Source organism: Carassius auratus, chromosome 32, assembly GCF_003368295.1.
Source record: "Carassius auratus strain Wakin chromosome 32, ASM336829v1, whole genome shotgun sequence".
Taxonomy (NCBI): domain Eukaryota; kingdom Metazoa; phylum Chordata; class Actinopteri; order Cypriniformes; family Cyprinidae; genus Carassius; species Carassius auratus.
The window spans coordinates 25,194,812-25,207,334 of NC_039274.1; the positions used below are offsets into that span (position 1 = coordinate 25,194,812).

Sequence of the window (12,523 nt, forward strand, 5' to 3'; positions counted from 1 at the left end):
GAGCATATGCACCTCAGTTTATGAGTGTAAAAAAAAAAAAAAAAACATTATTCGTGGATCATTTTGGCAATATTCATTAAAAATCTAAGGTGCATAAACTCAGATCATTGAAGACTATGACAATTCAGTTCCAAAATGTTTTTTTATTTTTTTTAGGGAAGTTGTTATCCCCTGTGTAATATACAATGTGATATCATTAACTAGAACCAGAACACAACATGAGGGTTAAAGAAACAAAACAAGAAACGAAAGGTAATTTGAGCTTTCTTTTATAAAAAAAAAAAAAAAAAAAAAAGGTTGTTATATTTGTTTTATTCACGTATAAAATGTATTCTCGTCACTTCATAATGTTACGGTTGAACCACTGATGGCAGCTGGACTATTCTGACAATGTCTTTCATACTTTTCTGGACCTTGACAGTTTAACTTACTTGGCAGTCTATGGGACAGTCACAAGCCTCCCGGTTTTCGTCCAAAATATGTTAAATTGTTTTCCGAAGATTAATTAAGCTTTTATGGTTTGAAATGACATGGGGGTAAGTGATTAATAACAAAATGTTCATTTTGGGGTTTGGGGTGGAGTATCCCTTTAATGTTGTTCAAGTTAAATGCAGCTCTTGTTGTAAACGTCTTAAAATGTAAACGTATCAACTTTGCAATATCGCAGAAACAGTTTTAAACACATATTCCGAGTGTCTGTTTTCCTACTGCAGGTGGAGCATAACGTAGGTTTAAGTTGATTCCAGTGAGGTCACTGCTTTCATCACTGGCGCTGTAATCAAAAAAGCTCTCACCAGACTTTACTTGGTTAGCTAACACTACTAACAATCGACTTGAGACCATATAGAGTCAAATAACTATAGAACTGCATCATGCAAGTGTTAAATCAGAAACAAAGATGTGGAACAGAAATAGAAAGTCTGCTTATCTTATTAGTCTTGACAAGGAGGCCTTTGCTTGGCTGCCTCCACAGACTGCAGGTTTTTCACGGTTGAGGTCAATGTTCCCCTGGAGGAACTGGGCCACCCATAAAGAGAACGGCCGATCAAACTCATCGTTCTAGGGATGCCTTTCCCAGTTGCGGTATAATAGCAGCACTGTGACCAAATTGATTTCCATCATGCCGGAACAATTACGATTGTCTGGAACTGAACAAACGTTCTTGAGGTGGCTTCTGCGCTTGCAATCCATTCTGGATTCTCGTGGTATGCAGACGCTAAAGAAAAGCATGACTGCGGAGCGTGTTTGGATACTCTGGAATGAATTTTCACCTTTACATATTTAGAAGAACCTTAGACTTAACAGGATGGTGTGTCAAAACTTTGAGATTCACTCCAAGGCTCTGTTCCAAATCCTATAGTGAGCTGCCTACCCTACCATCTTTTAGCCAAATTTAGGCCGCAATGCATGCATCCTTCACAAAGAAGACAATGTAAGAGAACATAATCTGAGCTCTGTGAAGAAATGCAATATTTATAATTTACTTTTTTGCAAATATGTTTTGTTTTATTACAATTAAAGATAACACATCCAATTAACTAAATATGTTTATTATTAGTCATGCAATATTATCGTTTAATGCCATTTATTCAAATAGACATTGATGGTTCTCTTCTGAGACTTTGTTCATAAAATTCATAATTTCAGGGTTCTGTGTTCACATTTCCAGTGTGTTCCAACAAAGTTTTAAATTAAATTAAAATTAAATTAGTTTTACAAATATAGAATGAAATACAGCAACTCCAATGAGGTATTTATGCTATGAATGTTTTGCAAACTAATTATGCAAAAATTATTGCAAATATTTCTCTTTCTTCTCTTAAAAAGTAACTTGTAACAAACAATTTAACTGCAAAAATCATAATCAGAACATACGACTGCTTCTGAACGCCTGTTAATGGAGGAAGCAACTGTATGATATGATGTAGTTACAGCATCCACCAGCAGGGGCAAACTGAGCCATGTCAACAAGCCAAACCTTGACCTTGAGAAATGTTAAGTTGCCTTAAGACACCTATTAGCAGTACTGCATGTGTTATTTGCAGAGAATCTTTCCCAAAATGTATTTCGTTTGGCACAGGCAAAGTCAATTCATCCAATGGCAAAAATATTGGTAAAATGTGTTTTTTTCCATTATCAAACTGTACTCTTTATTTTTTATTGAGGTATAGAAATGGTTTCAAATCACTTATGTACACTATTGTTCAAAGTTTGGAGCCAGAAAGATTATTTAGACATTTATAATGTTACAAAAGATTTAAATGTTGTTCATTTGAACTTTCTGTTCATTAAAGAATAAAATGAATCATGCTTTCCACAAAAATATTTCGCAGTGCAACTGTTTTCAATATTGTTAATAACAATAATATGTTACATATTAAAATGAAGACTGGAGTAATAATGCTGGAAAATTCAGCTTTGCATCACAAGAATAAGCGACACTTTAAAATATATTCACATAGAAAACAATGTAATAATATTTCACAGTATAATGGATTTGATATCGGAGGATCTGAGAACTGGTCTGAGTTTGGGAGAAATCGAAGTACTGATGACAAACACTCTGGATTAAAAAGATCACAAACTGAGGTTCTCAAGACCCAAAGGCAAATCTCTTGTTTCGTGCTTCTCCATCAGTGACTGAATACTGATGGGGTGATGTCAGAATGCTTAAGGGTCCATATCAAAAAGCTCAACAGATTTATGAAGGAACTTGCTGCACATGTGACCTTATAAACTACATTTTATTTGTACATTTTCGGAAAACAAATTGAGAGTGTTGCTTACCCCCGTTAAGCTCACTTAGAGGACTGTAGCATGTAGACTGTAGCATGTTCTGGGTGGTCATTATATATATTATACTTTTATACTAAAAACATAGATACAACAGTATTTAGCTAAAATACTTTGAGCTATTTCATGATTTTACAAGACAATTATGTGGATATTTACATATTGCAAGAAATATTGCATTTTAAGCTATGCATGTTTATGTATGGGTCATATTTACATAAAAAATGATTAGACATTTTGAATTAAAAAAAAAACAGAGAGCCTAAAATGTAAAAAAAAAAAAAAAAAAAAGTTTAAAATAAAAAAAATTAAATAAAAAAAAATTTGCATTAATGAAGTAATTTTAACCCTAAAATGATGTTCATAAAAGATATATAGAACAAACTGGTTGGATAAAATGGACCTGAAGATCTTTAACATATAATCTAGATTATTTTACTTGATTTACAGAAGATATAAGGGTTGGTTAAGTTGGTTTAGTTTGTTGACATGTCTGTAGCATGATCTAAGTCACTTTAAGACCTTTAGATATTTCAAGGATTTAAAATTCAACTTTGTGGCTTTTTATAGACTGCACGGATATATTCCAAATTCCATTTTATTTTTTTAGGTATTTGAGTGGTTATAAATTCCCATGAAGTAACTAAAAAAAAACTCACCCCCCAAAAAAATGTAAAATAGACTTACCAACTGTGTCACAAGGCTCATCTTTGTGGACGCAAAAATCTGTTCTAGAGAGAGAAAACAAGACAAAAGAGAAAAGGAGACAGATGTTAGATAAGAGGAAAGAAGATCACAAAAGTTACTCCAACACAGTAATGAGATTGAAAAGAGAGCAAATGGAGACGTCTTCTCTGATGTTTCTCCTATTAATCTCACATTTGTCTCCTACAGAGTTTCAGAGATCTCAACAATATCTCAAATTGTGCTCAGACACCAAATTCTGTAGTCAAAAGTCTGAGATCTTACTATAAACTTAAACGTTTCTCATCGTTTCTTCCATGAACAAATACATCTATGCTATTTATATTCACTTTGTAACTCTATACTCTTTCTGTATGTTGATTTATCAATTACTTGTGTCTTTTATTTCTCCTAAAGCACTTGATATCTGAGACTAGGTTGGCATATAAAAGAAACAGCGATGTTCATTGCACATTCATTCACTTGTGTATTATTTATGTATCAGAGAAATAAACTAACCAGTTTCAAGACAACAAAAGCAAACATTAAAAACAAAGCAGCAAATAATCCCTAGTAAACAGGGAATGAAACGCTGATATATAATATATTGAGAAGCGTCCATATATCTGTGAGACAAAAGGCTCCTTCTGAAAATGTTTTGTGTTGTTGTGTTTGTTTGGATGCCTGTTGCCTGAACCTGATGGGAAAACCACAGCGCTGTTGCTGAAACTGTGTGCTCTTGTCCCCTCGTGTGGCGTTCCTCCATCAGTTTAAAGATGAACAACTTCAAAACAACAGTAAATTAATCACATCCTGCTCATTTGAACCAGCCACAATGCCAAAAAGAAGTCACAACAACCAAACAAGAGTGGCATGAACTCAATATGACAGCGATGGAAGTAGAGCGTTTCTGTGATTCTAATGCATAAAACCACTAACAAGCATTCAAGATTGACATTCAAACACACAACACTAGGGGGAATCGCACAATGCCTGTCAAGAAGATGCCTGGGTTATATCTGTCCCCAAAACCAAAAGGCATTTTGCATTAGGAAATTTTTCTTTAGAATAATAAAAATATATATAATTAACAGCAAGGTTAACATGAGTGTGCTGAGAATTATTTTAAAGCCCGATGGAACAAACTGTGAATGTCTACAGGCCAGAGTTGGGTGTGAAATGACAAACAGATGCTTTAGAAGAGGACGTTTTCCCACGCACCCATCTGATGACTGAACAAAGCATGACAGCTTCAACGTCAGCATCTGGGAACGAATCAATGTGATGATATATCACACATATTTCAGGACTCGTGGAGAAGTGCAGACAGACAGAAGAGGGCAGAGAGAAACATACAGACACTAATGCAACACTAGATGTCTGGATATCGTCTAGACTTTGCTTGCATTCGCCCCCCCACTTCCCGACTGGCCAGAATTCAAACAGATTCATCCCCACATTATAAGCAGAAAGCACACCTCCTCCCCACCACCAAAGGAAACCCATCCGACACCCAAGAAGATCTAAGAGACTTTGTATTTCTGCTTTCTCAGAGCTGCACCAAGTACTAACATGCAAACCAGGCAGGTTGCTTGCTAAAACACAATTAAACGAGCACCTACGAATCCCTCAATTAGCAGCTGACATTGTGGATTGAAAAGCATTCCAGAGTCTAGAGCAACCTTGTCCAATGCCTTCAAATCTGCAAACAACAAAGAGTTAAAGATGTCTGCTGTGCTTCCTCTTGTAATTGTCTTTGGCAGGGTTGACCTCTGGGGAGGCAGTGGTCGCAGCCTCAGAGCCTGTAATTTGACTTTACCAAAACCATTTTTGAGCTTCAGCAATGACTAACAGGTGAGGAGGAGAGCCAGACAACCAGAAACTTCTGCTGTGGGTTTAAACACTGAATTGTTGACAAATAACAAGCAGGGATTGCGGTATCCTGCGTTGGGGAGTAACTCAGTAAAACAGCGACATCACAGACTTCACTACATTACTCAACTCCTGCTGAGAAGCATCAAAGCTTCAAACTACATTTGCATTTATGCATTTGGTAGACGCTTTTGTCCAAAGCAACTTGCAGAGCATTAAATGTACACAGTTACATTTGATCAATTCTACAATCATTAGTTGTATTTAGTGTTCATTTATTTGTTCAGTAATTGATCGTCTTAGTATATATACTATTAAATATATATACAGTATATGTAATAGTTAATTTCACACATTCAAACAGCCTGGTTTTGGTATTTACACATATTGCTATTATTCACGCATCAGCACCAAATGTTGAAATTCTTTGATGTAATTTACCAGAAATTACCTTTAAACAGCATAGCAAGTTATCGTTAACTAAAGGAAGGCTATTGAAAATCCCTTTTTTATTATTTAAACACAGTTGAAATGAAAGTAAATATAAATATAAGATAAACATTTTAAACTTAAAACACTAAATCTACGTATAATGGAAACTAACTGAAAAAAAGTTGAAGTTGAAGCATCAGAAATGACCAAAAATGCAATTAAAATAAATGAAAGCTAATCAGAAATGTGTCAGTGTGTGTGTGTGTGTGTGTGTGTGTGTATACAAACACACTATATATACAGTACACACACTAATACATAAAACTTAAACTAAAATTTAAATCAAAGTATAAAACTAAAAAGCTAATTCAAAACATTACTAAAATAACACTGTCAAACATCTGGAGAGAAATCGGTCCAGTTTAACAATACTTCAATTTAAATACTTAAAATACCTCTACAATGTAAATAATCACAATTTTGCATCTACTTTGTAATTGGCTCAAACGTATTGCATCAAACTAGCTCTAACCTAAAATCTGTTGATCATAAAGCACAGCTTTGTTCACACAGCATTCAGTCATTCTTAGTGTTTTAACCATTTCAACAACAGATTGTGTTCACACATGACCTCTAAATGGAAGGAAATGCTGTGTGAACTGCCTAATGTTATTAGTTTTTGTTAGTTATTTGTAGTGTACAAACTGAGCTTTCAAAAGCACAGCCTTTAAATTATGAGCAAGTTGTAGAAAGCTAGAAAGCTGGGGAAAACTTCATTTTTAAACGCTGGCGAGCAACAAATGACGATCAGAGAAGTTGGTTCAATGACAAAGAATAAAGTCAAATAGACTTTTTGAATTAACAAAGATGTTGTCTCAAACAATGTCTCTTGTTTGAGTCTGCAGTCATCAAACGTTTTCACCATACGCGTTCTGCGACGTGTCACGTTGGCTGTCTGATGTGCTTCTATTCCAGAGGGTTTTTGATGTGGGCTTCTGGTTTCCCTTCTTGTTCCTTCACAGCTCAAGTGAATGAGACACACAGCTGGGTGCTGAAGACGGATCCTATTTAGCGATGAACGGCTGGGAGGGATACAGTTAGGAGAGCTGATTTCCATTAGCGCTGACATGTGTGGAGGATGTGACCCATCACCATGTTCCGACTGTCTCAAAACTGTCCAAATAAAAGCATCTCTGACCTGGAGCTAATGCTGAATTCCATTCTACTCGGAAAGTCTGAATTTCCAACTTCCTATTTGGACTCTACTTGGACAACTTGGAAACTCGTGCAGGAATCTAGAGGTGCCAGCATTACATAATAATCAGACCTGTTCAGTAAACGCTTGAAGAGACCGCCATGCTAAATGATCACCTCTGTTGACTATTATACATTTAATACAGTAGAAACATTAATTAAATTTACAATTTGGTTTCTAAGAGATGTCTTTAAATTAAATCTAACATCTGCATTTATATAGCAGAGTTGCTGTTTGTTATTGAGTCTGACAGTCTGGACCATATCCAGGTATTATTTTCTGCTCACCAAGGCTGCATTTGTTTGATTAGAAATACAGTAAAAACAGTAATATTGTGAAATATTATTACAATTTAAAATTAACTGTTTTCCATTTGAATATATTTTAAAATGCAATTTATATCTGTGATCAAAGCTGTATTTTCAGCATCATTCCTCCAGTCTTCAGTGTCACATGATCTTCAGAAATCATTCTGATATGCTGATTTGCTGCTCGAGAAACTGATTATTATCAACGGTGAAAACTGTAGCGCTGCCAAGATTTTTTAGAAACATTCTTTGATGAATATAAGTTTAAAAGAACAGCAATTATTTGAAATATAAATCCTTTTAACATTATAAATGTCTTTACTCTTGCTTTTGATAAATATAATCTACGTAATTTCTTTTTAATAGAAATTAAACTAACCTGAAACCTTTTCAATGGTAGAGTAAATTTAAATCTGAATTGCCATTCTACATCCTGTTTGCTTTTTTGATTCAAATTTAATTCAATTTCAAGCATTCTAAATGTATTTTAAATTAGGAGTGACAATCACATTTATTATTCACTATATACAATCACTGTAAATTACCGTTCTGTATGATACAGACAGTAGGGTTTGATGCAATGCTAATCATAACAACATCTTGACTTCTCGCAGCTGTAAACTACAAGCACTCATGAAACACTTCGCTACAGAACAGTGCATGGGTACAGTGATGCCGTCCCTGGAGCTGGGACTCTACCTGAAACATCTTCAGCATAGATCAGTCAGTAATGATTCTATGGCGGATCTCAGCGAAGGCCTGATTGTGTTCATGATGATTTTAAGCTCTCAGAGGAGCAGTGAAAACTGTGTTGTGAATGTGGCCATGGAAGCATTAAGATAATCTGTCTTCAGTCAGCAAGTGTCACAGGAACCCGAACAAGAGGGGAAACCAAGGCACACCTTGTCAAGCCTTAATTTGCTTTGATGCATTCCCGCTGCCCCGAGCCATCTTGGCATGCAAGCTGAGACAGATGTTGCTCCTGTACGCTGCATCCTTATAGAGAGCTGCTTTTGTACACCGGTGGAGATCATATTTAACCTGGCTCAGGGGGAACAAAGGCCCTCTCTGTGTCCGCTGGTTCTCCCTGAGAGCTTCTCGGACCCAGGATGACGGATAGTATCTGACAGGCTCACATGAGTCGTTTTCACAAAAGGATTTTCTTTTTCTTTACTTTTTTGGATTCTGAAAATTACAGTACGCTAATAAACCCTAATCCTGCGCCGGGAATACTAGGGCTGCACGATTCTGGATAAATTGAGAATCACGATTTTTTGATCTCATATAGAGATCACGATTCTCCTACGATTCTTTATTATTATTATTACTATTAACATTATCATTATCACAAGTATATAAATTAATTATTTTATTTTGCAAGGATTCTTTAAATTGATCAAGTGTGACAAAGACATTTATAACAAAATATTTCTATTACACACAATTATTGTTCTTCTGAACTTTCTATCAAAGAAACCTGAAAAAAATCTACTCATCTGTTTTCAACATAATAATAATAATAATAATAATAATAATGTTTTTTTTGAATGGCAGAACAGCATATTAGAATGATTTCTGAAGATCATGTGACACTGAAGACTGGAGTAATGATGCTGAAAATACAGCTGCACACCACAGAAATAAATTACATTTTAAAATACATTCAAGTGAAAGCAGTTATTTTAAATGGTAAATATTTCAAAACTTTACTGTTTTTGCTGTACTTTGGATCAGATAAATATAGTTTGGTGAGCAGAAGAGACTTTAAAAAAAACATTACACATCTTATGGTTTAAAAACTTTTGACTGGTAGTGTATATATAATATATTTAAAACCCCAGTTTTTTTAATATTAGAATGATGAAAAAGTTGTTTAGATCACTGATTCAAGGACTCACTCATAAACCTACTACACTTGTTTCATTTCTGGATGAATCAGCGTTTTTGAACGATTCTCTTGAATGAAAAATTAATTCATTGACAAATAAATTAAGACACTTGTCGCCACCTATTGGTGAAACAATGCAATCGACACAAACGTTATTTAAAGCGCAGTACTTTCAAAAGGGGATTTGTTATATTTTGATCGCTGCCATATAGACATCAAGGTTTATATTTAAACTATAAACTTTATCCCAGTATTTCTGTGATAATATAAATGACTGTAAGACAGATATAATACTGTGTAGTTGAAAAGACTGTTTGTGAAGATGTTTCTTAACCAAACATGGTAAGAGCTCTCTCTGTGTCAGCGGCAGTGCGCGCACGGATTTGAATGATCCGGTAAGACTTTGTCAAAGGTTTAACAGACTCGGGGAATCGTCGTCTTTTAGAAATGAGATCGAGAGGGTGTCTGAATCGAGATCGCGATCTTTTAACGATTAATCGTGCAGCTCTAGGGAATACCGTGTCTTGGCTGCCGCTAGTAATCTGTTGTAGTGAAAAGATGAAGACTTGGAGCAAACCTGTCTCGCTGACAGAAGGATTATTAGGGTCTATCACAGATCAGATACTGGCGGAGCTCAATGAAACGGATGAAAAAAGCTGTCTTAAGCAGCCAAGAGCTGAAAGGTACCGAACTTCAAAGGACATGTGTGTGACAAAACGGAAAGTGAAAGACGTAAAACAGAGAGTCGGCGATGGAGAATTAGAAGTGAAACGCAAATAAATCTGCCCAGATGTGACAGTATTTGGAAACAGAAGTAACATTTAATAATTGCATTAAAATGCAAGTGTCTGTATCTGTTTGTCTCAAATGCTGCATGCTCTTGTCTCCAAAGGTTGGAATACACAACACGACTTTTAAAATCTGAACAGACGGTAAAACGTCTGGCATCATACACTTATCATATTTTTTTTAAATAGTCATACACAGGAAACACTGGCCAACACACACTAAATGACAGGATAACACACTACCAGACTGTAAAGTCCTTCCGATCACAACAAACTCAAGCAGAATCATGTGCATTCTTGCTATGAGACGTGTGAAAAATTAAAACAATATTTGACATCCTCTGACTGGATGGATTCATAGTCTGAAGCTAAAAATATCAGTCTGTGAACATCACACACTACGTGATTTTCTATGAAATCTGTCAGCTCAAAACTAACATCAACTTATCCAGATATGTAAATTGGGGGGAAATTGCGGCAAAGGTCTTGTACTGAATATACCTATATATATATATGTGTGTGTGTGTGTGTGTTTGTGCATTTCCTTGTTATCTTTCTTTAAATAAATGCACTTGGTTTGATCATTTTTATAAGTGTAACATTTATAAGTGTCCAATCATTTTTCTTGGGTGACTCTCTATTTCAGGCGTGTTTGTTAAGTACCTGGTGACCAGCACAGCCACGTCCACAGGAGGAGGGTCGTCTCTGCTCCCAGGTACGTGATTGTTTCCCAGGTATCGTGCACCGTATTCCTCATGCTGCCAGTGACAGAAGCTCTCCAGGGCTTTTTCTCCATGGTGGCCCACCTTCAGCTTTTTCTAAGAAACACACTGGACAATTAGAATCTGATTAACAGACTTTGGAGCAGGAAAACTCTAAATTAGATACTTTCCAAATTATTTGTAAGAGCGTCTGTATTCTTGTGTGGCCATTTAAACACAATCAGAGTATTAAACATGATGTGTAGCCATACTCTGAATTTGTGCTCTGCTTTTAACCCATCCAAGTGCACACACACAGCAGTGAGGGTGGAAGAGAGCGCCTCATTTCCTTAAACAAAGGGCTCTGCTATCTGTGCACGCTCGACGGCTAGAGATGGTGGACTGTAGGATTTTTTTTTTTTTTTTTCTTTAAAACAGTAAGTCATAATTAATGGGCTATAATTCTATCCCACTCAGCCTCTTATACTTACACATCAAATTAAATATGACATTGACTCCCAGGAACAAACAATTTACACTACTAGTCAGGGGATTTTCCTTTAAAGACTCTATAAAACCGACAACAGCAGGATTTAAACAGTAAAAGAATCATGAATCATGATTTGCTACTTGCTAGTCATTAGAGTAAATGTATATGTCATCTGAAAGCTGAATAAACAAGCTTCCCATTGATGTATGGTTCATTACGATCTGACAATATTTGGCCGAAATACAACTATTTGAAAATCTGGAATCCAAGGGTGCAAAAAAATCTAAATACTGAGAAAATCACCTTTAAAGTTGTCCAAATGAAGTTTTTAGCCATGCATATTACTAACAACATTGCTGTTTTTGTTGTATCTCTGATCAAATAAATGCAGCTTTGGTGAGCAGAAGAGACTTAAAAAATGTATGTCTCTTTTTGCAAGACAAGCAGTATTTTGGGTCCAATTATAAATGTGTATCTTAATAAAAGTCTGTCAATTTGTATGATTAAATCAGCATGTATTCAACGTCAAAACTAACAGAATACAAGTCTCAAAACTCCATGGGGTCTTTTATTTCTTCATGAATTCCTGCCGACATAAAAAGTGGGACACAGTGAAATCCACATGGCTTTGAGAATTGCTGCTCTGATTCAGCTGTACTGTTTCAAGCATCTAAATCCATCACTTCTCTGATTTTATCTTCAAGATATCAGAGACTGTGAGTCCAAAGGCTTTGCCCTGAAGCATCACTGCATATTCACACTAATGGCTATTCAGTGACGTCCTGACATGCTTCATTTCAGACTTTAGAGGAGAGCACTGCTAGACTCTCCGGAGCCTTCGGAGAGAATGAAATCCAGCAATAAAACGAAGGGGAAAACCGATAGTTAAAACACATACAGTACACACATGCTGAGCGAGGATAACATCGCGGGTCCTGAGGACAGGAATAAAACAGCAAGAGAGCAGAAAAATGACAGGCTGAGTCATGATGTACACAGATCTGGATGTTGATCTAATGTTTGTACATCACTTACTGGACGGGTGTGCAGGAGAACCAGCTTGGTGACCCGGATATGGAGCCTCACCCCCAAACTCTGGTGTTGAAACATGTTATACACCTATAATGAGAGAATCAGATAAAATAACAAACTTATTAATCAACTACCAACTTATTGAACAACTAAACCGTGTGATTCACAATACCATAAAAAACTTTTGTACTGACTATTGTAGAATAAAAACCAAAGCTCAAGAGCTGAACTGAAGGAGGGATTCAGATACTGATGAGTAACCATCATCTGGAGGGGAATT

At 35.9% G+C, this 12,523-nt stretch overlaps 1 protein-coding gene across 2 annotated transcripts in view; it reads right to left on the reverse strand.

The window, feature by feature from the left end:
- LOC113051914 (A disintegrin and metalloproteinase with thrombospondin motifs 17-like) overlaps nt 1-12,523 on the reverse strand; it is a 94,610-nt gene that overhangs the window by 61,981 nt on the left and 20,106 nt on the right. For both annotated transcript variants that reach the window (XM_026216095.1, XM_026216094.1), the window contains exons 5-7: nt 12,247-12,330; nt 10,684-10,838; nt 3,481-3,524 (exon numbers count right to left, since the gene is read on the reverse strand). In XM_026216095.1, coding sequence (XP_026071880.1) covers nt 3,481-3,524; nt 10,684-10,838; nt 12,247-12,330 — 283 coding nt within the window. The remainder of the gene's footprint in view (nt 1-3,480; nt 3,525-10,683; nt 10,839-12,246; nt 12,331-12,523) is intronic.